General features: G+C 37.6%; 1 protein-coding gene across 3 annotated transcripts in view; it reads left to right on the top strand.

The window, feature by feature from the left end:
- The window catches only part of TRPM3 (transient receptor potential cation channel subfamily M member 3), a 436,952-nt gene that overhangs the window by 316,797 nt on the left and 92,592 nt on the right, over positions 1 to 27,563 (top strand). For all 3 annotated transcript variants that reach the window (XM_040089919.2, XM_040089918.2, XM_058424050.1), the window contains exon 7: positions 15,937 to 16,111. In XM_040089919.2, coding sequence (XP_039945853.1) covers positions 15,937 to 16,111 — 175 coding nt within the window. The remainder of the gene's footprint in view (positions 1 to 15,936; positions 16,112 to 27,563) is intronic.

Raw genomic sequence — 27,563 nt, forward strand, 5'->3', positions numbered from 1 at the left:
AAGATAGTATAATCTTATCCTGGTTTGACCAGCAACAAAAAGGCAAAATTGAAAATGGCGTATCATAAAAATACATAAAGTTGTGGCATAAATAGATGTTATTTTGAAGGCATTTAAAAAAAAAAAAAGTGTGAGCTTTTCCAGTTTACAGCACAACATTTTGGTGGCAAAATCTTATATTAAAAAAATAAATCTCTTTAGAGAGATTTAACTTAATTCAGATTTGGTCTAGAGGCTTATCTTTTAAAAAGTGACTGATGGATGAAACCACAGAGTTTGGTGGTTCAAGTCAAATGCTTGCCTAACTTCCTCAAACATCTACAAAAAAGGAAGAATTTCTCTTCTCTGGTTTCTTTCTGCAGTATGCCCCACACAAAAGTAATCATCCTTTTCACTTTCCTCTGTGACAGAGACCCTCCACCATTTAACCACTTCCTCCCTCTCTCCCTCTTATACACACAAAGATTCTTGGATCTCACAACCTTCCTCAAAATAGAAATGCAAAAAAAATTGTTCAGAAAGAAGGCTGCCAGTAAGATTTGTACATCTTGGTTCAGTGACATCCAGAATGTTTCTACAATGTTGTTTTTCCATGCTTTAAAATAGGTTGACTGCATCCTGCCCAACCTCTAGTTATTAGGAAGTTGACCATATGGATGAGAAAGACCACCTGCCTTGCTGGGTCAGCGAAACAGATGGCAAATTTCTTATGCTTTTCTTTACCTTTATTTATAGCAGAGCGATGTAGATCCTCCATCCTGCGCATGACAGGGCATTGCTGCCAAGGGATTTTTATCCAAATGGGAATCTGTGCAGCCATGCATATATGTCTTTACTTACCATCTTCCAGTTGCAAGCATGTGGAGTGGAGGAAAACACTGACAGCATCACAATTTTCTTTGTGGGAGAGTCAGGAGAAAGTGCAATTTTTACTTAATCACTAAAAAAAAGTCTGCTCTAGAAAACAGAACAGATTTAGGAACTTGTAAACAATTGATAGCTTTTTATTTCACTGCCTGCCCCTTGACAATAGTGCTGAAAGTAGATTTTATTCTTATTTTTAAGCCTGCCTGAGTTTTAGATACTTGGCTTGACATTTCTTCTTATTTATTTTCCTTTGCTTTAACTGTGTCTTTCTCCAGTGCAGTGATGGCTTTTCTGGATATTTGGGGTCACATACTGTTCACAAAGGGAAGCTTTAAATGTGTCCTCATATATTAAAGACAAAGAAAATTGTATTCCCTTCAAATAGACTTGGACAGTGGCAGTCTCTTTTATAAAATTTAAGACTAAATTAGGTCACTAAATATGTCAGATAATTCTGAAAGTATCATCTGTTCTTGTTCCTGATACAGCATCTTTCTCAGTCATTCAGCAGTATCTAATTTCCTGAATAAGTGTACTATAAAATAAAAATAAGAACAGGAACAATAATAGGAAGAAGAAGAATCTCCAATTATGCCCTCTATGAACTAGGAAAATATTTTATTGAGTATTCTGTTTTCCACTACCTTTTTAGGTTTTACCACTTGTCTTGCTCTTATTTAGTCCTCAGCAAATACTCAGGAACTAAAAAATTTCTTTTCAAGAAGAGGGTGACATTTCTGGCCCTGAGCCTGCAGGTCCAGCACAGAATCACTCAGTTGTGCAGTTGCCTAAATTTGATGCTTTAATGCTCAGCACAGGTTTTTCTTATTTTCACAAAGGAATACTATTTTAACACAGCCCAGCAACCATCTCTTTAAGTGACCCTCAAGCTGTCTCAAAGTCCTGTAGTTTCAAAGTGCATCATTTTTTAGTGTGAAAAGTTGAAAGTAAGAAGAACTTTTCCGAAAATGTTTCAAGATCAAAAGGAAATATTCAAAGTGATCTGATCAGAAACGTTTCTGGTTTCCAATTCACACAAATTTTTGGGTCCTGGACTTTTTGCAGAATTTTCAAGGCACAGAGTTCATTTGAAGATATACACTGGAAGGAAGGAAGGAAAGATATCTTTGTAACTATCTCTTCCATAGAGTTTATTTGTATAGCATTACATGGTTAATTCGAAAGTTCATGTGAAAGTTGAAATATGGAGTCCGTCCTGTTCAAAAAATATTGCATTAATGAGCAGAAGATTCTCAGGATAAGAGTATAGAGAATTTTAGCATAATAAAATGCCCCAGCTCAAAAAGGAGATGCAGTACCTGGAAGGCAGTTGTGTTTCCACCTCTGATGCTCTGCTTACACTGTTCCACGGCAGGAAGGGATCTATGGCATGGGAGGCTGAGGTAATCCACCACTGTCAGTTTACTGATTTCTGATTAACAGCTTCTGGTGCTCAAGAGACCAAACTCTGTCTCACTGCCTTGAACACAAGACAGAGCTACAGCTGTCTGTAAAATGACAGATTGCACATAAACTGGAACAGACCTCTGAAGGTCCCTAGTCTGAGTCTCTTCTCAAAGAGGAGTATTTTCAATGCTGAGTAAGTTTGTCTGTAGCTTCATTCAGCCAGTAACTTCCAATAATTAATATTCAACCATCTAAAGAGACTCCAGCAAAAGGTTTAGAAACTTTCTCCGACCCATTCACGTGTAGTTTTCCCCACGAGATTAGACGGCCGCCGATGGCAAAAGTGAGAGTCTGGCTCTCTGGCTCCCGATGGGATTTTACATCTTTTATTCCCAAGTCCTGCTATGCTTAGCTGGACTGTCCCGATGGCGCACCGGTGCCCGAGTGCCCCGGCCCCTCCCCTGCCGTGGCTTTTCCCCGCAGGGGCAGGTCCCAGGGGCAGGGCGCAGAAGGCACCACCCGATCGGGGATACGTGGGCAGGAACAGGGCTGGGTTACGTCTCAGTGTGGGGGATGGGCAGATCAGAGGACAGGTACATAGAAAAAACATTGCAAGTCCAATGAAATATAAACCTAATTAACGCATTACAACAATTAGCCAGTGTTATCTGAAGCCCACAAACTGCTATTGCTGGACATTTTCCTTTCAGAGGATCTCACCCTATCAAGAAAAAAATGTATCTGATACCTTTTTAACATCCCTGCAGATGGTTGTAGGACAGTTATAGGATAACTCCTTAGACTCCTTTTCAAAAGGTTAAACAAGCACTGCTGTCTCAAACTCTTCTCAGGCATGTGCTCTAGGTCACTGCAGACCTTAGCACCTTTCCTCTGAGTGCTTTCCAGTTTCTCCTCATCCTTCCTGAATCCAGTGCCTCAGCTACAGCCCCACTAGTGATGAACAGAGTGAGCATGGGGCAAAAGCCCACACTTGACACACTGCTCTGATGTAGCCCGAGTACCCAGCGTGCTTCATGTGCACCAAGAGCATTCTGGTGCCTCACATTCATGTGGGCGCCCATTGAAACCCTGACTCCATGACGTAAGGATGTGGTTATCTGATTAGAACAAAAGATGTAAGTTTTAGTCTGAACAGCCATAATTTACCTTGGAATTCTTTTTTTTTAAATATCAACACAGAAAAATTGCAATTTATGTGGGATTTTTTCAAGTTTGGACTTGATTTTCCTAAATATCATAGGAGTCCTTACTGTCTTTGAGACCTAAAATCCGTTTAAAATAAAGTAGTCTAATTGATTATCTTTATAACAATAACTAAAAGTCATTAGGCTTCCATCCTCAGGAGATAGTCTGCCATGATATTGTAGACCTAGCACTTAATTATTCTTTTTCTAAAGTTCTTGTACTTGGTCTTATCTCATCTACGGTATTCCTTGGTTTAAGTAATTAGGAAGTGTTACGTTTCAATGCTAAGTTTTATTCAGAAGTCATAGATGGACTTGCTTTTCTTTTTCTCCTTTCCCTGATGCATGGGAAGTCTTCAGTACATTGTAAACTTTTTGTACCCTTTACAACCCTATACAAAATATTGTATGCTTAGACCTTCTTTCCAATGGGTGAAAATGATGTGAAAAAATGTTTCCAAAGAAGCTGTTTGGGGGAAAAAAAAGAAAAAAAAAGGCAGAACAATTTTCACCAGTTTTGTCACTGGTTCCACAATCAATGGATATCTTATGATCGCTCAAGGCATAAAAGTGCAGCTAGTCTATTTTTCCCCTTCCTGTGAAAACACTAGTGCAGAACAAGAACTTAATGTGTCACCAAACAGAAGATGTAGTCTGTAAACAGAGAAAGGAAATAAATGAAGCATCTCATTGCTAGAAATTGTCTGTTGCAAAGTCTCCAATTATAACATTCCTGGACAATAAAAAACAATTTTTCCAAAGTGCTGTAGAATGGCCTGGTCATTTGCTAAGATGTACATCATTTCCATTTCTGCTGAACATTGCTGAGTAACGCAATAGGCACATCAGTCATGCCCTGAACCAGAAATATAAAAGAAAGTCTACAAAATGTGCGTTGGAAGTTACAAGTCATAAAATATTCATTCCTGCTACTCCACAGATGGTTAGATTAGAGTAATTGCCAATGTAGCAACTCAGCTAATACATTTGGCCAGAGAACTTAATCATTTTCAGACAAAGTCTCTCCAATAGGTTGACATGCCATGGGTTTCACTAATTTTGTGATTAGACGGAAAAATGCTTCCTCATTAACAAGCATTGTCTAGAATTACTTCGTATTACATTAAAATGGCCTCTACCAGTACTTGCAGAATCTTCAAAAATCCTACCTAAAGCTTCTCCCTTTTGGCTCTGCACTCATGTTTGCATTTTTATAATATGCAGTTCATTCCTTCTGTTTGCACTAAGGCCTTCCTTTCGCATGATATAGTTGTTGCTATTAACGATTTTGTTATTGCCGACTGAAATATCCTCAAGTCCTTAAAGAGCTTAGAGCAAGTTACCAAGCACTTCCATCCAAATGCTTACTTTCCTTCATATGAATGCTCTTACTGGAGCAGAGGAGCAAGACAAGAACACAGATTATTTTTATATATAACAAGCATTGCGTATTGCACATGTGAAAACTTTTAATTTGAATGAAAGGTGAATTAATAAGAATGTTGTACATTTTTCTTTAAAAGAACGTGTATAATTTTATCAGCAGAATTAGAATCTGGACGTGACACACTGCATGACACACCACAGCACAGCATAGCATGCATTCACAGCATGTTCTTGTGTAAGCATAACCATTTGGTAAAAGATAGAGTAATTTTCTGTCTTTCATGTACATTTCATGTCTTACACCACATTTTTGTTCAGCATGTAAGAAGCGTGTGTCAGAAAATGGTAAAGTAGCAGTTCAAAGAGCAGAATAAATAAGCTTTGTGTGGTATTTGCATGACAAATGGCCTTGAAAACATACTGACCACATGCTAATGACATTTTGTTTTTAAATCCAGATATTTTGCTTATGTTGAAGGCTTGGTACATCAAAATATTAAAATCTTGGTCAGAAGACTTCCAGAATTTTCTGTTCTCTATAGTATCTGAAAGAGATTTTACATTCTTAAAATTTGCTTTGGAAATAGTTGAAGTCCAGTCAGTGAGGCAGTGACGTTCAAATCGGAGTTAATAGCTAGCATCATAGATTAAAATGTAAAAAAATCTAATGTTTCCTCCAATGGTTTAAAAGATGATCCTTTACTTTTTAGATTTCCGACATTTTATAGTATTAGACATGGCCTCAGAGAAGGAAAGAGGCAGGTGAAAAGAATGAAATGCAGCAAAAGGACTTCACTAATGTGAGGAATGAGAATAACAAGCATATATAATGTCACCTAGCCAGCAGGAGTCCAGCCTGTGCTGATATGGAGGGAGAACTTTTTTTCTGCTATTGAAAACTCCTTTCTCATCATAAAATTAGCTACCACCTTCTTCTTCGGAATCAGTTATGTGGAGGAAAAAAAGGCAAAGAAAAGAAAGCCCTTTTCTTGCATTTTTAACAATTCCATTCCCAGGAGAGCCAGAAATAATATAAAAATATGGATATGTAACCAAAAACATATTTGAAACCAGAATGTTGAACCAGAGACAGTGTGTGTTTAACTGGAAATAGACCCCTTCAAAAAAATCCAAAAGGCTGAAATAGTTTGCTTTATTTTAGTATATTTTATTAAGTTTTCAACCTATTATAAATCTTTTAAGTCATATACTCTTTAGCCTTTTTGAAGCTTACAAGAACCACTTTACACTGCTAGGTCTGTTCCTACACACTGAAGCATGTTGATATTTCTGAGAAAGATGACCATGCTAAATCCTTAGGCTGTGTAGATCCACCACATGAAACCAATACTCTTCTTTTGAGCAGTGCATTTCTGGAAGAATTGTCTCCCAGACCACAGAGGACTCAGTGCAGAATTTTACTGTTCATTATCATGCTCTAGTTATTCTAATTCTGAATGTGCTATTTAGTGCTGAAGGTTTGCTCTACCTCCACTATATGCTGTTTGAAAAACAGACAGACCATAGGCATTGGAATCTGTGACCTTGTATTTACTCTTTCTTCTTTATAGAGCTGGTTAATGTAGCTGAGTTTTGGTAGGCCCATGAGGAGAAATTACCTCTGAGTAAGGAATTGATGGATAAATTTGGTTGATTTGATTAGGTATAGAAGGCAGTTTAGACAGTTTAATATGTCAGCATTATCTGTTCATGTGACCCGTGGACTTCCCTTTGTCATCCTATGCCTGAGAATATATGAAGGGGGCTGGGAAGGCAAAGGGACGTTCAACTGTCATCACTGGCACCTTCTCTGACCATTACATCATCATCAAATGCATTGGAATTCTCATTTGATTCAGATTTTTCTTTCATGTTCTGTGCAGTCCTAGATGTATTTTCGTAACTACATAGCTGGGAAGATCTAGGTACACACTGCTTTCTATGGAGAGGAAGTCTGCCACAAGGTTGAAAATCTGACTCTCTTGAAATTTCAGTAAAACCCAGAATTGTTTGAGGTTTTGACTCGTTTCAGATTTTGCTTCAGATTAGAAACTTGGGTTTTTTTCATGAAAAACATCATGATGTTTGTTGCTCTGGCATTGGAGACAAAGATACCTCAGAAAGGGCTGAGAAAACACAAGGTTAAAAATCATTCTTGGAGCACACAATGATCCATGCAAGTGGATCTATAAATTCCTTTCACAAACTTGACTTTAAACAGATGAGTTTGTTTAAAACATGTGCTTTCATATGATTCATATAGAAGAAAAAAAGTACAGGTCATTTCAGCTCCCTAATTTTTTGACATTTTAGATTTATTGAATTTCTAAAGCTGCAAAACTAAGAATTATTATTTTAGGATGAATCCACTACAGCCGAATTTCTGCTGGTTTGTATCTCACCTGTTGTTGTTTTCTAAAACAGGTGAGAATAAGGGATAATTTTCTGAGATTACATGGAGTCAAATATGTTGAAAAATAAGCAAAATTTATCCAGGAAAAACACCTCAATATGTAACATGAGGTAGTGTAGAATTTGGTTATGTTACAATGTGATAGCTTTCTAAAGGAAAGCTATCTAAAGGGAGCCAGGGAATCACCAGGGAAGATCAGACAGAATGTGAGAATTTCTGAAGCTGTAGTTGCTCCTGTGTGTCTTAGGCCATTGCCTACGGGTAATGAGCTCCAAGAAGAGTGAAACCAGTTAGGTCCTCTTATCCTGCCCTAAGAAGCAGTTTTCTGCAAGGACAGATAGGGTAAGTTTTGACTGAAATCCACAAAGATTCTTGTGTGTGTGTGTGCGCGTGTGTTTGTGTGTGTGCATGTCTTTGAACCTGAAGTACCAGCTTTGAACTGTATGTATTGCCATTGTATAGAAGGTAACCGAGTGGTTATTTGGACGCTTATGAGGCTCACAAATCCCATGGTTTAGTCTTGCATAGGCTCTTCCCATGTCACGTTTCTTCTGAGGACTCTCTTTATCCTTCTGCAAAGATAAGTACAAAAATCAAAGAAGATACCACAAATCTTTTCTTGTTACCATGCTGGATTTAATTTTGAGAAGTTTTTAGGATCAGTCCACTCTTAAACAAAGTTATGGTTCCAGGTGTTGGGTCCACAGATTTGTCTGTCAATGTCAGGTCTGGCAGGATGGCAGATACATCAGTAGATAGATTCAGAGATGTGAGGAAGAAGCACTGAACAACTAAAAATGAGAATGAAAGAATCGAGGTAGAATGGGAGAGAAAAGTGAACAGACTGGCATAAATTCTCCTCTTTCTCCTAGGAAAGAGGAGAATTTTAAAAAGGGGAGATAAAAGAAGATTATGGATTAAGCAGGAGACAGATAGGAAGTGAAAATGTGATTGGGCTACCAAAAGGGAAATTATAAAGATAAGAATGCAGAATGGAAGTGAGCATAACAAAGGGTCCAAGGAGAATGAATGAAAATTACAAAGAAAAAAACAAAGATGAACAAAATAAAATTCATAGTAGTGATTTTAAATTGTGTTTGGGAAAATAAAAAAAGAAATTATAGCAAATGATATTCAACAATCCTGTAGTAGAAAAGTCAAAAAATAAGTTGAAAAGAAAAAATAAGTCAAATTGTTGCAAGGTTTCCTTTATTAGTAGTGGTTGTGTGTCATTCCCATAATCCTATAATTTTGTGAATTTCAGGAGCACAGCAAATATTCTTAGACTTTTTTGTACTGGCTTACCAGATCAGTGTGATTTCTCTAGACATAGGGCTGGTAATGAGTCTCCAAACAAATGGAAGTTCCCCTTAATTTCTGAAAAGAAACTTTATTTATTAAAGGTGTTCAGAAAAGAATACGTTTAATATTTTTTTTTCCTATTTTTTCTTTTTATTTTTGGTTTTGTTTGTTTTTAAGTTTCTCTCCTTTTGTTACTGAACAGTTCTTGAAGGATTAAAAGAAATACCCATCTTATCTTTGCCATTCCTGGAATAAGATGTTCTACTCTAGTGAATATGCTTGAGACAGGGGATGAGGAAAAGGGAAAACTGACTGTAAAAAGTGCAGCTGTGTGAAATTAGGTTTGAACTAGATGTGACATTTGGGAGATGTTCCTGTACTTCCAGGTAATAAAACCCAACATTCTTTTCCATCATCCTGCAAAGGCAGGATCCATTCCCCTTTTTCCAGTTATGATCATTTAGTAGTTAATAATGTAATTGTTCTAGTGGTACACATATAGCCGCTGTGATTTGGAGAGCTGGAGCACGCAGATACACTGTATGTACATGTGATCTTATCTCTTTGCCTTTTGCTATTGATATTTTAGTCAAAAAGGTGTCATACACATTTCAGAAGGTGTTTCCAAAAAGGTTAAAAACAACTGCCTAGAAAAAGACCCGAGTTGTAATATTATTTCAGTATAACCTAATATGAAGCATCTAAATTATTTTAGGATGTCCTCTGTCATCACTTAGCCTTTCTGAGCTAGCTGGGACCATAGGCAGTACCACATAGATGTCCAGAGGTAAAGCAGACACATTTGTGTGGACAAACCTTTTAACAACTGTTGTAAATTCAACGCAATTTTAAACGTATCCAAGCATCACTTACCCTGTGGTTAGACATACTGTATTAAGAGCTGAAGAGCAATATTTGTTGACTCTGTATGACTGTAAGGTGAATATCAGTTGAGAAATTTAAAATTATTTTTCTTAATCTTATAGGCTTTCACCTGGACTTCTGCTTATTGAAACTCCAGGTCGTATTTAATTGTTTATTCGTTCTGTGTAGGTAGCTTGCACTAGGATATCCAAGTACTGTGTAAACACTTGGACTGAAATGTTTCTGGAAGCCACAGATTTTTTGTGGTGTTTCTTTCAGCCATTGTTAATGCATCACACTGCTGCATACTCTGCTTGCCCCATGAAGCGTAGCAATAGCCTAGAAACTGGACTTTCAAGACAAACTTCTTGAGCTAAGGACTTTCTTTATTTTTTTTAACTTACCAGAACCGCTAAATTCTAAAGTGAGTTTCAAGACACCCTTAAGCTTCTCAAAAAAATAATAAGGAAATGCTATTTTGGAGTTTCAAATATGAATGAATAGGGCTTGTTAGTCAATTTCCCCTCAAAAATTATAGTTCATCATATGTATTGAAGTTAAAAACTAAGATCAGACTTGATCAAAATGTAGTTTAAAGCTGCCAAAGTTTTTGTAACCACATCAGTATTAGTGAATTTTGCAACAGTTTTATCGATCGTCCACTGACAATTAATGAGATTTTCTACTTAATACCTCAAATTAACACTCCTTACATTAAAAAGCCCTGTTGAATAAAAAAATCTGTTGAATTTATAGCCTGGGAACATGTCATCTGTTTGATATAGTTAAAGGGTTTTTTTCACTGTGGAGCATTTGTGCAAAATGGTCTATCTACATGCCTTTCCATGCCCTGTGCACTGGCAAACACTTGTAGGAACTCTAACATGGATGTACCGTTGATTTGTATTTTTGGATTTGTTTATTTGTCAGTCAGTAAGGGATTATTGAGTTTACCACTAACAGAAGTCATTGTCCTAGGAGAATTTTGCAGTTAGGATAGCTCTTGCCCACAAGAAAGACCATTTGCAGGATGTACACAAGTAGTGGTATGAAACAAATCTAAAGCCTGTCATAAGGAATTTTCTACTGCTAAGAGTCTATTGTCTCATTATCTGAGATAGGCACATGCAAACCTGGGGTATGATGACCAGTGGAGAAAGCTGCTAATTTATGTATCCCACCATCTTCAGTACACCTGGGTCCAGGAAGATTTAGCAATCTGTGGACCTGAAGGGTAGTCCCATGCAAAACCATAGAGGCTCCTTGATCATGCAAATATACCTGCTTTCCTGAAGACATGACGAGCCCTTCCAGCTCAGTGATGCCTCACACATCCCTGTACATGCCTAGGGTAGGCTCAGTTTTTCTAGGAAGGCTGAGAGTCCTGTTTCTACGTTGCACAGATGAGCAGTGTGTGACGCATTACGAAAAGACATTGAGCTGTCAGTTGACTGCTCACGTACCTTGTGAAGTTTTCTGCAGGCGTACTCTGCTCTCCCTCTGGGGCAGTTTGGCCTCTCTCGGTATGTCCACAGTGACTCTGTCTTACTTGTAACCTTAAGCTTGATGTTCCTCCATTGTATCCAGCCTCTGGAGATCTTACTGTCCAGCTGCACATTGTACATGACATGTGACACACATTTCCAGCTGTTCACCACTCCTGTGCTAGCTGCTGTGCAGTAACTCCTCCAGTACGACATGCACATCACAGACAGGCCCCAACATCACAACAAAAATCCAAATAATTACCAAACTCTCCAGTCAAAATTTCCAGCTAGGAAATGAAAATGAACATAGGACAACTCACACCAAAATGTCTGACCTGGTTAAGGAACAAAGGCAGCCAGCTGGAAATCAATTCAGATGTGCCTACCACCACCACCAAGCGTTATGATACTGAAATTGAACACATTTCTGTCAGGTTAGTCAACTAGAACCTCTGTTTTATTTGACTGAACTCAGGACTGAACTTAAGGATAGTGTACAACATAGTGATGTCGCAGTTACTCTTAAAACCATGCTGAAAAACATGAGTAGTAAATTCACTTTGTAATAAATGAAGCATTTTATTCAATTCTTGGACTATAAAAATGTGGGTAACTCATGCTTAGCTCTTCTCTAAAAGAATTACTAATAATTTATAAGATGGTTATACATTATTTATAACTATACTCACAGTATAAAATATTCATGTTTTTCCAAGAACTGGGAAAAGAAATAGGGCTTCCGCAAAGCATGGTAGATATTTTTTAGTCCCTTTTTGTGTAACACAAACATTATGCAGCTTTTCTTTCCTTCTTTCCATTTCCAAATTCATTCATTTTGTCTAGTTTATTATTTTAATTTACATATTTATGCATTACAGCTGTGTCAAGGGAAAAATACTGGGGTTTCTTGTATATTAATAAGGAAAGCCTAGAAGTGCTGTTTGGTGCACATTGGGAAAAATGTTCTGATGTGTACATATGTTCCTGGAACCACAATTGTCAGAAAGTCTCACGGCTCTGCTGCTGACCACAAAGGCAATAACACAGTAATGAAGCTTTAAGTTGACTACATAAATCTTTCACACAATATTGCAGTCTAATTTCACCAGCAGTATCCACAATACCTGACACTGTGAAGCACTAAGCAGTCTAATCAACCCTGCAAAAATCCATACTTACTGAAATACTCAAAATACAAGTTAATGTTCTAGAAATCAGTATAGTGATGAGAGTCAGGTCCTTGGTACTTTCTTCTTTTTGCATAAATCATTATACTGAGTGAAAATTATTACTTATTTTTCTGTATTCTATTAATGAAGTCATGAGAGGCTAGCTGTATTTTTGAATTTATAGCAGAAATATTAAGAATTTAGTATGTGAATTGAAGAGCTTATTAAAAGTTATATGCCAGTTAGTATGTGATGTTTCACACATACCTGCTATTGGATACAAACTTAATATTTCTTTTGTAAACCTGAGAGAAAAAAAGTCTCCTGTCTAACAAACTATTTTTAAGACGAATAAAAATGCAGAGACCGCTCTTAAGATGGAAGACCCTTGGTTTCGCAATCAGATATTTACCATCTTGAGCTATTAGTTAACTGAATCGTAAACAACACAGTGATCATGCATTAGTCATCATTCACAGCTATTTAAGCCTGCAGATGTACTTCTAGACAAGAAGTTTCCTCCATCTTCCAAAAGAAGAAAAAAAGATTTGTTGAAACCAAAGCTCATCCTAGAAATGCTTTAAAAGGTCAGCTAAGTAAATTTAAAAATAAATATTCCATGTAATTATCAGATGTCCATAATTTTTCAAATACTTAAAAATAATTCACCTGAACTTAGAAGGTTTATCTACAAAGGATATTAAATAAAAAGCTGATCAAGATGTAATTTAGTACCTTCTAGGAAACAGAAAAAAGGACTCAGATATGTAAAAATTAATTGTATTTTCTCCTGTGTTAGGAAGACAACACCAAGTGATAGTCTTTCCTGATAATAATGCATTGCCCTGTACCAAAGAAGGTTCTCTGCAGCTTCAGATTGGGCAATATTTCAATGTAGTGCATTTATGCTACTCTCATTCCAGTTAATAAAATGTGAAACACAAAAGATTATATACTTTTAGAGTACTTATTTAGTGAAAGCAACTGCAGTGTCTTGCTGAAGATAGCCCATCAAGTGCTATCATTAGTTTTTTTCCCAGACTAGGGCAATTTTTTGGTAAATTCCACAAAAACACATGAAAGAAAAATGTTTTCTTTGTCGATTTATTCGACTGTCTATTGTAGTGATTGGCATAAAGTACCCACCTTCTGGATGTGTGCAAGGAGACAGCAGTTCTGGTACTATAGTCCAGTTTTATGTCAGCAAGGTTTCATTTTGGCACTGCCTCCTTTCTGACAATCTCAACTTGAGCAAGAAACTTTCTGTAATGATGTTCTTGACATTGTAAGGAGTGTATTACCTCCACATTTAGCATCTCACCTCACAGCCTGCCGTTATCCTTCCAAATGAAGCACTTAAAACCAAAGGGAGTGAACGGGCTTCCAGCAGAAGGACAGAACCTGCTTCAGGAACAGTTTGAGATACATAAGGCAACTGTAATTATGATTAGTGAGCATCAGAGCATCATTTCAATATGAAAAGTTTTCCCTTTTAGTCTTACAAGAAGGCTGTAAAGATTTCACTCCTCTAATAACTGGGAATCTTCTGAACTCTCTCTAAAAGTGTTCATTTCTAATGTGCTGTAAGTCATGAGGGTATTCAGTCATAGCGTATTTTCCCCCTTAATTTACTCAGGAAGGTAAGTCAAACTCATTGAATCTTGTCTCATAAGATGACATCTTTATTCCATGTACACTCCTTTTGACTTTTTCCTCCATTCATTCCAGTTTGTTCTTTCTGAACAAGCCTGAGCACAAGTACAGGTAGTATTTTGGATGGAATTTCCTGAGTGGCTTGCACAATGGTACTGAATTGCCCGTGTTTCCTCCTGAAAATGTTTTGCTGTATGTATTCCAGGATCATAACTTTTCCTAGTAGTCTTGCTATACCAAAGACAGCTCTCTTGTCATCAGCTTCTTAGTATTTCCTCCTAATGAGTTCCCAGTTTACAGAAATATTTATTAAACACCACATAAACAGCTTTGCATTTCAAATTGTGAACTTTCTCAATTTCTATTAATCCTCAATGTCATCCAGACCCAATCTGACACATTACTAAAATACTTTTTAATATTATTAGCAGGTGTCTAGATTGGGAAGAACAGCAATTAAGGGAAGTCCTTATTATTAGAAAAAAATTAATCCTTGATCTCTGTGTAAATCATTCTGTTAATCACCTTGTTATACATCACCCTTCTTATGCTCCGTCATTCATAATTCTACCTTTCATAATTCTACCTGTAGTTTTCTTCATGTAAATAAACACCCCACATTTTACTTAAGCTTTATTACAAAAAAGCCACAGACTAACAGTAGATAGAGGCATAACAAGGCATGCTGAGAATCACTTCAGGAAACATAATGTTTCCTTCAAAATGGTTGAGGAAACACCTAGAATATTTTCCTGTTATATATACAAAGTAGGTTTTTTTTCTTTCTTTCTTAAAGAATAGTTCATCTCATTTTTGACAGTAATTCAAGTCCTTAAAATTATTGAAAATCATTTGATCTGTGAATATTTCTGGAGAGTCTAACCACATTTTAGTGTTCCAGGCTCACACGCTTACCTTTACTTCTGAGAATTCAACTGTCTCAATGAAAACTTCACCAGACATATTAACAGTTAGATGGCTTTGTGCAACTTTATCCAACCCAGCTATTAATAGTGAAGGACACTCTTTTTATTTTTGTTTTCCAGTAAAATGTCAGAATTTTGTGCAGAATGCATGTAGGTTTTCTTAGAAAAAGCTACTTGAAAAGGAAGAAAAGCTTTTGTCAGGAAAAAAAGCTAATAGAAAATTTTCAACTTCTTCTATTGCCTGAGTCCTCTTGAATGTTCCCAGTCTCAACTGGTCAAGTGACTACCATTAAAGCTTTTTCAGCTGTGTTAACACCAGCCTGGAATCAGATTGCCTTTCTCTAAATCCCCACAACTTTCCTGGCAGTTGGTGTTACAACTTTTGCAGAGGGCTCTCATGTAATTACACCAATAGTGCATAAAATGAAGATGCCTCTCCTTTAGTTAAGCACTTGTTCAGCTCTCTTTGGAGCAATGTCCCTGGTGTGGAGTCTGCAAATCAAGGAGTATGCTGCAAAACTGGAGAGAATTCAGAGAAAAACTGTGAGACTGACTGGAACTGAAAAACAAATATAGAATTGACTTGCAAGAGAATTGTTTAGTTTATTGAAGAGAAGGTTAAAGGGCTGCCCAGCTGCAACCTCAAAGTGGATCCCATACAGTATTTTCCAGCAGGAAAAATATCATAGAGGTAATTTTGAAACTGCAAGCAAAACTATTGGAAGACTCAATGATGGGAAGCTGATATCATGCAAAAGCTATACTAAAAGCAAGAGTCCAGTCATGATTATGAATACGTGAGGAAGAAATGCAGTAGCTTCTTTAAGATTTCAAAACAAGATTTGATCTTAAAAAAAAAAAAAAAAAAAAAAAAAAGGTCTACTTAAACATAACTATTGCATTTGAAACAGAAGATAATTCTAGAAAATACTGGTTTATGCAGTGGAACTGATGAGATGGCGACACTTGTCCCATCTGTCCTTAAAATACCTGAATTACTGAATACATTTTCTCTAACATAACACTGTAGTCACAATGCAGTCATTTCAGTCTGATTTTTCTTTTTTTTTTTTTTTCTGTCTTCTGTTATGTTTTGTTTGCCTTGCTGGCTCTGCGGTTTCTTTGTTTCTTTACTGTTGCATTTTTTTATTTATTTATTTGTTTTATGTGTTTGTGGTTTTTTATTTGGTTGGTTGGCTGGGTTTTTTGTGTTGTTTTTGTTTGGTTTGGTTCGTTTCTTTCTTTCTTTTGCTCCAGGAATTGGCCAAGGGGTTCCAGTGGTGGCCCTTATTGTGGAAGGAGGTCCCAATGTCATCTCCATTGTTCTGGAGTACCTGCGAGACACTCCTCCTGTTCCGGTTGTGATATGTGATGGCAGTGGCCGAGCATCTGACATCCTTGCCTTTGGTCACAAATATTCTGAAGAAGGAGGGTAAGTCATTTCATAGCGTATGCTCTTTCTCTACCCATAGTGGATAGAGAAATTCAGTGGTAGAGTAGAGCACAGGAGATTATTAATAATACTGTACAAAAGCTACACCTACCTCACATGGCCATTTCCATTGTTGATATGGGTGAAACATTGAAGGTATTCAGAACAAAAAAAAAACAAGCCTTAAAAAAGCCTCATTTCTAAGCCTTCTCTGCTCTAGGCTGGAGATTCCCAACTCCTTCAAACTTTCCTTATATATGAGGTGATCCAGTCCCTTCATCATTTTAGTGACCCTTTGCTGGACACTCTTCAGTATATGCAACCCTCTCTTGTACTGAGGAAGGCATATTCAAGCACATGACTCCAGATGTGTCCTCAAAAGCAGTAAGGAGAGAGGAAGGATTACCTGCTGAGCCTAAAGGCAGTCCCATATTCCAGATCCTCAGTGAGTATGTAACCCAGGACTGGACTCTGAAATATGCCACAAGTTGCTGACTTTCAAGTGATCGTAAACCTCTGGTCCAAACCTTTCACCTAGTTTCAATTCACCTCATTGTCTCTTCCATCATCTCATACTTTATCTGCTTGTCTGTGAGGATCTTATGGAAGACAGTGTCAAAGGTCTTAGAGAGGTCTACATAGCAAATATCTACTCCTTGCCCTTCATGTACCAATCTTGTCATTTCCTCAAAGTAGGTTATCAGGTTGTCAAGTGTGGCTACCCATGATCATCTTCATCTCCTCCATGTGACTGGAATAAATGGTCCATCACAACCCCACAGATCAAGGGGAAACTGATAAGCCTGTAGTTCCCTGGATCCTTTTTCTTGCTTTGCTGTGAAACTGGAGTGACCATTGCTTTTCTCCAGTTCACAGACAATTCTTCCATTTGTCCTGATTGTTCAAATACTATGATTTTGCCATGACATCAGTCAGCTCCCCCAGCATTTGTGAGTACACACTGTCAGGATCCGTGAACTGGTGACAGTATAATCTTCCACTTCCCTCCTCCAGACTTTCCTCCCAGTGTCTGGGGCCTGAGACCAAAGAAGACACTGAGTACTTGAGCTTTTTCCATTTCCTTTGTCACCAGGTCCCCTGCCCCATTCACTGAGCTTGGAGGAAGCAATTACTGAATATTAACCAGCTTTCTTGCACCACTCTTCCATCTAGTCTTACTGTGAGACCCTTTGAAAGATTCCCAAAGAGGACAAAATTGGTTCATCTCAAGGCCAGGATCTTGGGACTTGTTTTTTGCCCTCTCCCTCCTTTCAGAATCTAGAGCTCAAGCGCCTCAAGGTCACTGCAGCCAAGGTTGCCTTTGACAATCACATCCCTCTTTGCAGGTAGGAGGTCCAGCACAACATCTCTCCTCATTGTCTGCTCTGTTACTTGAGTCTGGAAGTTCTTGTCAATGCATTTCAGGATCTTCCAGGATTGCTTGTGCTCTACTGTGTTGTCCTTCCAGTAGGTAACACAGTGGTTAAAATTCTCTGTAAGGATAAGGGCCTGTGCACATATGTCTGACTCACTCACCCGTGTTTTTGTGGAATTTACCACAAAATTGTCCTAATCTGGGAAAGATTAAGGATAGTGCTCATCTTGTTGGGCTGTTTCCGGCAACACTGTTGTTTTCACTAAGTACATAATCCTATGCTTGATGGTGCGGCTCCTCCAAGACCACAGGTTGACAGGAAAAAAGGCCTTTTCTCCTGGCATCAAGAATGAACACTGAAGCCTCGGACTTGAAGTGCTGCATCCACCATTGAAAACTATATCCACATCAAAGCCTCTGCTCTGACAGGGGCAGCTAGTCCAGACCTGGAGAAAATTACATACCTGAGACTGTTTATGATGGAACAAATTAATCTGAGAACCCCTTCTTTGCATCTTCTTGCAAAAGCTGCTGCACAAGCTTGGCTACACTCTTGGTCTGGTTCTTGGATAGGTCTTTCCCAGGCACCAGTTAACAAGGGCTTAGCCCTGCCTCATACAGGATCAGTTGCAAATAAGATTACAGGCATCCTAGATCAAGAGTAGCGGCATGTCCATTATAAATGCTGAAGCTGTCTTGGTGCACAGCCTTGTGACTGCCCTAACCTGTTCCTTACCTGACAGCCACAAGTACCCTCAGAGGGTTTCCAGGTGTTCGGAAATGACCATGGACGTTGTCCTCTATGAAGTTCCCAAAGCAGAACTCAGTCTGATGCCCAGAGCAGAAAATAACAAATAGAAGATTTAACTATTTTAGAACAAAACATAAAAGTAGAAGCAAAAATCCCATAGATTCTTATAGCTAAGAGCTGTTCCATGCTTTTTGTCAAAATAGCTGCAGTAATCTTATGATCAGGATTCCCTGGGACTCATTTTTGTGTGCGTTAGGATGTGTTGGAGTATATGTATTCACACACACAGTAAGCAAATAATAAAATATAAATCTATAAACATTGAGCTCTGGACCAAGCAATATTACATGTTTTAGAAATAAATGTCATAATGAACTCACTCAACCTAAAAGTCCTGCTGGGACAGAGATAGTTTTCTACAGATACTTAAATCTGTTTTATATTCAGGTTCATGCTTAGTCCAGCACTGCATGTGTGATGCATATGATTATTCATATGAATTTCAGTGAATCTTTGAGAAGTTATTTCTCTGTTTTCAGTGACCTCACTGATAACACTTCACATAACCTTACTCAAATACGCTATATCTACTTATTTGCTATGTACATCTACCTCTTCTGTGCTCTGATATCATCATAAAAAAATGAAAATACAGGAGGAGAATGAATTTATTTCAATGTATAAATGGGGTTTATATGGAAGACTTTTTACAAAGACCTCTAGTGACAGGACAAGGGCAATGATTTTAAACTGAAAGAGCGTAGCTTTAGACAGGACATAAGTAAGATATTCTTTACTGTGAACGTGTTGAGGCACTGGTACTGGCTGCCCAGAAAAGCTGTGGATGCCCCATCCCTGGAATTGTTGCTGGCCACATTGGATGAAGCTCTGAGCACCTTGGTTCAGTGAAAAGTGTCCCTGCCCTTGGGCATCAACATTGAAATTGGATAATCTTTAAAGATCCCTTCCAACCCAGACCATGCTATGATTCTGTGATTCTATGATTCTGTGATTCTATTTCATCATCACAAAATGCCAGTAGAAAAGGCAAGTTATAGTATCAATAGAGGCAGAACGAGCAGCTTCTTACCTCAGACGCTCATATCTGGCTTTGTGAAAGGTATTATTCTGTCTTACTATGGGTCTTCTTTTTGTGTGGGTTCCATTCCAGATTGTTTCCTGCAGTATTATCAACCTACAAAATGCTCTTCACTTTGCCCTAAATAAAATGCACAAACTGTGAAATTTGCTAAACTAGCTAGTGGAAATGTATATGTGTTCATCCTAGTTCAGAAAACATCAGTCTGGCATGCAGTGATATTTTTTAATAATATCAGAAGTTAAACAATATCTTTATATTCATAAAAATATTTTATCAAAATACATTAGACTTCAGCTAAAAACTGGATCCTTTTTTCCCCTCTCTAACCTATGTTTGAATAGTGTTTAGCATTATGAGGAGAATACCAAATAATTGCCATGTTAGCTGAATTCAGCTAGTAGCTTTTTCTTCTGGATAGAATCTAAGTAGGTTATACAAAACTGTGTTTATTAAACTCTAAATCAATGTAATATGTCTAAATTGCATGCAAAGTTTCATTCTGCAGTCCGTGCAATCAGACTATCAAGTCATAAACCTATTTTAATTCTGGCTGCTTGTCAGAAGCAAGGTGCTCTCTGAGACACAACATATCTTCCAGCTGCTATGGACTGGGTACCCGATTTAAATACTTTAAAACTTACATCATTAATGGCAGAAACAAACTCACTTGCATGTTTATATTATTGTGCTGCTTTTGCACAATCTTAAATTCTAACTCACAGCAGCCCAACAAGGATTCATTTTCTATACATAAGAATGTGTGCATATGTCTACTAAGCGCTGCTGTGAGTTCTGTGAGCTTTTAAGTTAATTTGAAAATTTGTTTCCATGGGGAGAATAACTATGTCTGTAGATGAAGGAGAGCAAATACATCTCTCTGTTTGAGTTTTGATCAGTGTTATGCCAATTTAAAGAAATTTAATGTGTTGAACAATTGCCTATCTGACCAATAGGCCCTTTTGTATTGGGTTTCAAGGAACTGTGTTGTGCCAGTCTTCCCTCCTTGTTAATTTTTCTTCCTAGAACATTCCGCATAGCAGAAAAATTAATGATTTCTTTTATTAATGAAGATGCAGTAGCCCTTTATAATGCCAATGCCCATGCATCTTTGAAAAGGCAGGAGACAAGCTTCAATCTGCCTTTCTAAGGCCTAACTTGAGGCTTTCCTCATGACAAGGCAGACATTTCACTCCCGTAGGACAATTTTTGGGTAGACATTTTCACAGTGAGTGCAACCTCAGTTGCCAGCACAGCCCAGAGCTGTGCCCGCGCTGCCTTGCAGGAGGTGCTGCCTGCCACTCTGCGAGGCATCATGGGCACAGCAGAAGGAATGGTGAAGCACACCTTGAAGGAAAAATGTCTTTGGGGGAAAATCAGTGTTGAGGTCTCATTGTCTCATCTCTCTCATTTAAGTTTCAGGAGGAGGTAAGACATGTGTGCAGTTGGCCACTGGGCTGAGGTTTCAGCATTAAGAGTGTCAGATATGTAGAACTAACACGGGAGGAGGTTTTAAGTTTATTAAGACTTTAATATCAGAGACTAAATTTTGCCTTGGTCTGGAAAAGTCTGAAACAGAGTTCTAAAAATGCATTAGGTGGCTACATTTCAGTACAAGTAAATTAAATTCTCAGAAGTAATTTAGTAGAGCTGAGTGAATTCCTGATACCTTTTACATTTTAATGACAAACAAGCTATGTCCACAGTATGACTTAAATAAGAAGGCATCTTAAATGCAACATTCATCATATAGTAAATTGAAAGAATTATTGTCTGCTTTTCACTGTTGGCCTTGATTTAAAGGTCAGGTTTTCCAGGCTCTGAAACACTTATTTTTTCTTTTACTTGAAAATACGATGAACAGCATTGAGGGGTGAGAACATAAGATCAATCATAAACATGTAAATATTGTCCCTACTAAGCCCTAAGTAAATCTCTTCTTTGGTTGTAACTCTCCTCCACATACAGCTGGAGTATTTTGGATTGTATAATCAAAGATGGGTGCCTTTTCATTTCATTTACTTGCTTAAAAGCAAAAGCTGAAAGTAAAACAAATTCAAAGTGCAACTTTAAATTAATATTTTGAAGCTTTTAATTCTCAGAGATATTCTATTAAACACTAGGTTATAACTATGTCACTTCTTAGAAAAATATTTCCTTATGGAATGAGAAATTACTTGTAGTATTTGAATGCAGTCTCCAAGCTGAATTTTATAGCTCATTAACTACTCTATCATTTCTACTCCTGCAAGTATGAGACCCTTTAGAATTCAGTTTAATGCCATAAAAATGTACTACTTGCCTAATGTTCACAAGGAAATATCAAACATTCTCTGTGCTTTAAATAAGCATCCTCATATGAGAATCATTAAAGATTGCCTTCGGACTGATCTTTCTCTGGATCATTTTTAGGCTTCAAATCTGAAGAATATTGTTTAAATTGCTTTTTTGTAATAGGCAAAATACGGAAAATTTCCACTTTGAGCAAAAGAGATCATAATGTATGATATGGTTCTTCAGTATTCCCCGTGGTGTCTACCACATCATAGGGGATCATGGATCCAAATCATGTCTGAATTAATTTGTGAAATTATTTTCACATTGCCTATTTTTATACCATTACCTTTCTCTTCTAGAAAAGCGCTTTGCAAATCAAAACCTGGACAGAAGAAGGTCATTTTGATTGACCTTGAAAGTGTCAATATATTCATCTCTCTTTTGGTGAAGAAACAACCATTCAATAAACTGTAGGCAAGGAAGAATTATGTAGAATAACTACCAGGAAAGATCTGCAGTGAAACTGATTCCTCATAAAAGCACATGGAAGTCACCCGTTTCAATACAGTGAAGGAATGTTTACATTTATTTGCTGTCTTTCCTCATAACACATAGTATTCAAAATGTGTGGATTTGCAAATGTGTAAGAAATTCAGCCAGTCCACAAATTTGCAGAACTGTGTCTTATTTGTAATTCCAGTGGAAGAAAATATGAGCAGAGCCTCTAGTCATGTTTCTTACACAGAGTGCAAATCATAATTAAAACAAAAAATCCCCTAAGCTTCCTGTAAGGAAGGGCAGGGAATAGTTTTCATATCCCACTGATATTTTATATATATAGGGAAAAAAAATTCAAAAATGAAAAGTTAGAAACGGATTATGTGCAATTCATTGAGTGAAGTGTATTATTTGAAGGTATTTCAAAGCATTTTGAGAACGCTACATTTTTTAAATCTATGATACATTTTGAAAGTGGGTTAGACCGTAATCTTTGTAACTCTCTAGTACATCGTATGATTCCGCTACTAAAAATCTTTGAAGAAAAGGAAAGCTAAGCAAGTTAGGTGGTGGACCATAGGCCAGATCTTTCTCCAATGATCACTACAAAATCACATCCCATGAGTTTGAAAGATTAAGTGAAATGTCTCTTATCTCCTCAAATATTAGGCATAGCTTAAAAGAAATATTCTTCCTGAGGAGGGAGTAGGCCAAAATGTTGTCATCTGTCTTCTGCATCAGCCAAAGCAATGAAGAAAGTTTTTCTTCACTGTTTAATCATCCGATATATCTTGGACAGAAACAGAGTATTGCCTTTTTTACTTTGTCAGTTCTGGTTTTTGAAGTGGCCTCTCTTGATTGATCCTAATCAGTGAATCATAGGAACATAGAATAGTTTTAATTGGAAGGCATTTTTAGAGATCGTCTAATCTGACTCCCCTCCCCTGCGCAAGTTCATCTTCAGGTATTTCAGGTTGTTCAGAGCCCTCTCTGACCTGACCCCAAATGTTGCCAGGGATGGGGCACCTATCAGTTCTCTGGGACACCTCTTTCACCAGTTTATCATACACATTGTAAACATCTTTTTGTTTATATCTAATCTAAATCAACACTTTTTAATTTTAAAAGCCTTGTTCCTTGTTCTATTTCAACCAACCCTGCTACAAAGTTTGTCCCCATTTTTCTTACAGGCACCCTACAAATGTTAAAGGCTTCCTCAGAGGTTTCCTCAGAGCCTTCTTTTCTCCAGGCTGGGAATCCCCAACTCTCTCAGCATTTCCTCACAGTCAGAGGACTGGAGAGGTGCTCCAGTCTCACCATTGCAGGGCAGAGGAGCAGAATCCTCTTCCTTGCCCTGCTGCCCATGCTGCTTTGGATGCAGCTCAGGATGCAATTGCTTTTCTGGGCTGTGAGTTCACACTGTCAGCTCTTGTCCCACCTTTCCCACACCAGGCCCCCAAGTCCTTCTCCAGAAGGATGCTTCTGATCTCTTCATGAGCTGTCAAGTACCTCAGCCTTTTCTTTGTACATTATTGCCAGTTTGCAAGCCTTGCTTACCAAATGGGGCAAATGCTTTCTTCAGCCTTCTTTTTCTCACTGACATACCTGTAGAACCCCTTCCTGTTATTCTGTGTATCCTCTGCCAAGTTCAGCTTCTTCTTTGTCTTGGCCCTCCTAACCCCATCCTGCATAACTGAACTATGTCCCTAAACTCTGCCCAGGTTACCTGTACCTTTCTCACTGATGGTGCATTTTCTCCTTTTTCTCTTTTTTTTTTTTCTTTTTTTTCAGTTTAACCAGCAGGTCTCCACTCATCCGTGGTGGTCTCTTGCCCTCTTGCCTTCTTTGCCCTATTTCTTTCACGGGAAGTGTCCATAGAGATCTACCAGCTCTGTTCTGCTCCTTGAGGGCAATTTCCCAGGGCAGTTCTGCTGCGCAGAGAGCAGTTTCCCAGGGGGTCCTATTCACTAACTCCTTGAGTCCACGAAAGGGGTTTTTTCCTTAAAATTCAAGGTCATGACTTTTGTGGAGAGCCATACAGTTCAGTTCTGATAATTTGATGTGTCAAAACTAAGGTTGGCATGTTTTGAAAACAAACAAGCAACCAAAACAGATCCACACACTCTTAGGCAACATTTATGAGTAAATCTTTTTTCTGAAAATAGATGTAAATGTCTATAGCTCTACTTTAGATGACAGATTTTTGACATTAGGTACCCAAATTCCATCAGCAATCTAGAACCTAAGGGAAAGAAAAAAAGCTGAATACACCTGGACTGGTAGGATAATGGGCATATCTTATTTATTTAAGAAATGAAAGAACAGTTTCAAACTACATGAGGAAGGAAAAAAAAAAAAAAAAAAGAAAAATAACAGGTTGCACAGTTGTTTTGTAGTACATTTTGTTTAGGCGGGAGCAGTATTTTTTTCCATGTCAAGTCAGTGTAATTCAGAGAATCATGCCATCAAAATTCCCCCAAAAAATTTTACTGACATGTTACAAAATATTTTTAGATCTGAAGCCCACTAGAAAGATGGTAAAAATACTGTCTTCTTCTGACACTATTCAGTCTACACTGACTTTGATGGAAGTCACAATTGTAGTATTTCAGTCTGGTAAAGTAGGTCCATCACTTTTTCCCTGAATCTAAAACTAGGAATCCATGATTTTAAAAAGCATGTACTTTAGGTCTGTATTTGTAAGAAATGCGGTGGTGTTTGCAAAGACATAAATCATCACCCAACCCGCAGGTCTCAGTTGTTTTACTCACAGTACTCTGTGAAATTACTTGTTTAACACAAATTGGATTTGATGTCTGCATCGTAGATTTAGCCTTTAATAGCATGGAACAATTTGTGTTTGTGTCAGCTTGGTTATACAACTGGGAACTTTGATTTAACACCTTCCAACATTTATAGACTCCTAAGGGATAAAAGTGATGCATTCTTGATATAACTGATTTCAATGCACACAAGATTGCTATTATTGTTTATGCCTCTGATTAATCACTTCATGTTTTTGATCTAACAAAGACATTGAATAGGCTTGATGTACATTCGCAGACCAAGAAGATGTTAAAGAAAAACATTTAGTGAGGGTGGAAAACTGCATAAATCAAATTATGACTACAGGAAGTTTGTGAGCAGCAGTACTTCAACAGATGTTCTACCCTGTAGTTAGGGAAGCACTTATTCTTCGGGTTTTTTAAATTCCATATCTTTCACATGACATTTGCTTTACATGCTACTTATACTAATGCTATAATGGTATTATGCAGTTTCTGAGAGTTTTAATTCAAGAAAGAAAAGGAGTGATTGGTCAGGACACAATTCTGTTTTCACTCAATGCAACTTTCTCTTGCTTTCTGTGTGTGTTAGCCTGAAAGAGAGACAATTTCTGAAATGAAATTTCAGATTTGGATTCTACACATTTTTTAAGGAAAATTAGATTATTGTAAGAAAGTGAGATGGTTTCCATTGTAGAAACTTTGGAAATGTTTTCTGAAATTTTTATTTTGAGGACCTTCCAAGGCCAAGTATTTTTTCATACAATTTTCATACTTGCATATATTTCACTTCCATGTATAGTTTCCAAGGGAAATTATATATTTATATGAATCTTTTTAGCTTCTCCAGGTGATGTTTTTAGGAAACTTGTTCATTGTGAATAACGTCTTTTTTCTTTCTGATTTGAAGGATGGAAAATTGCACAGTTCTGACCCACTTATAAAAACAGTGATAGCACCATTTTGCTTAAACTTGATTAAACCAGATTTCCAACACTTTTTTTCTAAGAGCCTAAAATCAGTAATTATATCATATACAACCTACTAATCTGCCACTCAAAGTGTATTAGTACTTGCCAGGTATCAGTTTTTCCAAGTTGATTCTCTTTAGCACAGAGTCCTACGTTTCTACCAGTATTCTTGGCATCTTGTTTCATTTCGCCACGTGCTTACAACATCCGTGCTCCTGTACAGGAGGTCAGGTTATCTCTCTTATAATTCCTACGCAGCAAGTCCTCTGCTGCCAACTCCAGCGCTGTCCACCAAGAGGGCTGGAAGTTTTAATTCATCATGGGTTGCCTTTCTGTGTGGGAGTCGGGTCATGCTGCAGGGAAGAAGTGCAGTAGATGCAACATTGCTGCCTCTCCAGTATCCCAGGAAATAGTACATCTAGGGCTAGAATGCTCCTAGATTAAAACAGGAAGACTAGAGACAGACTCACTGCTCAAAGGGAGTCTGTGATAAAGTAGAAGACAAGCCAGGCCTAGAAAGTACAGTCTAAATACAGCATGGTCTAATATCCCATGTAGATTAATTTTAATCCAAACACATAGACATATGCCTTCCAAGCTTCTTTTTGAAGTCAAAGTTCTATTCAACAGGAATATTTACAGCCAAAATCAAATTCACTTGGTAGAGAACATATGCATTCCGTATACCAGATCTTCTATATACTTCCATGCACTTCTTCCCATTCCCATTTGTTGCCTCTTCTAACATTTGCTGTAGGTATAAAGATGAGATAATGAAATCAGATTTGAAATTCAGTGGTGTAATGAATATCCTGCAGTCTCATTTGTGCCTCCTCCAGAGAAGTACAGGCAACTTTAGCCAATAGTATGCAAAACTGAAGGATTTGGTCATTGTTCTCCCAAAGCAGCTGCCATAAGCTAACAATGGCTTTTTGAGTCCTGCCGCTTCTGATATTTCTCTACAGTTGCTGCAGGACTAAACATTTTTTTTTATCTTCTGCCCTAAAATATGAGACATGAAGTTTATCTTATTTTCACTCCACTGAATGACTTATCCCATAAAATATTCCAACTTAGCTAACTTGAAGCACTGTTATAATTTTTAAGTGAGAAAACTACTGTAGTGTAGAAGCATCAAAGGATACATATTCTAAATTAAAGCCCACTGTTTTGTCATTTTGACACTGAGAACAGAAATATTTCACCCAGAAAAGTCCTGAGGAATAGGCTTTTTGTTATAAAGAGGTAGAGTTCAAGTACCTATATATTTCATGTGCCATTACTAGTTGGGCCTCTTTTTGCAAGTACTGACCTTAGCACTGAGGAGAAATATAAAATGGGTACTCTTGAGCTCTCGTTTGTTGTTGAGAAGATCAACATGCCCAAAATCAAAATGTTTTCTTTAAGTGGAGTGAGGAACAGAGAAATTTGTTTGTTTGCTTATGAGGTCCTGCGTAGCATCAGTAGGGTGACTTGACGTACTCAAACTAAAACCAAAACCACTGACAATGTAATTGCTCCCAATTTTGTGAAATTAACTACAAGTTGAATTTTTCTAACTCACTGATAGAAAGCAGTCTTCAGTTAACTTAGAAGTGTTGGTCCCCCTCAAATTCAGACTGTCAGTGTGGTTCTTGTTTTTGTTAGGAAATCCCACAGAGCTGATAGTTTGAATGACCTTCTGTCATGCAATAT

This window comes from Hirundo rustica, chromosome Z, assembly GCF_015227805.2.
Source record: "Hirundo rustica isolate bHirRus1 chromosome Z, bHirRus1.pri.v3, whole genome shotgun sequence".
Lineage (NCBI taxonomy): Eukaryota > Metazoa > Chordata > Aves > Passeriformes > Hirundinidae > Hirundo > Hirundo rustica.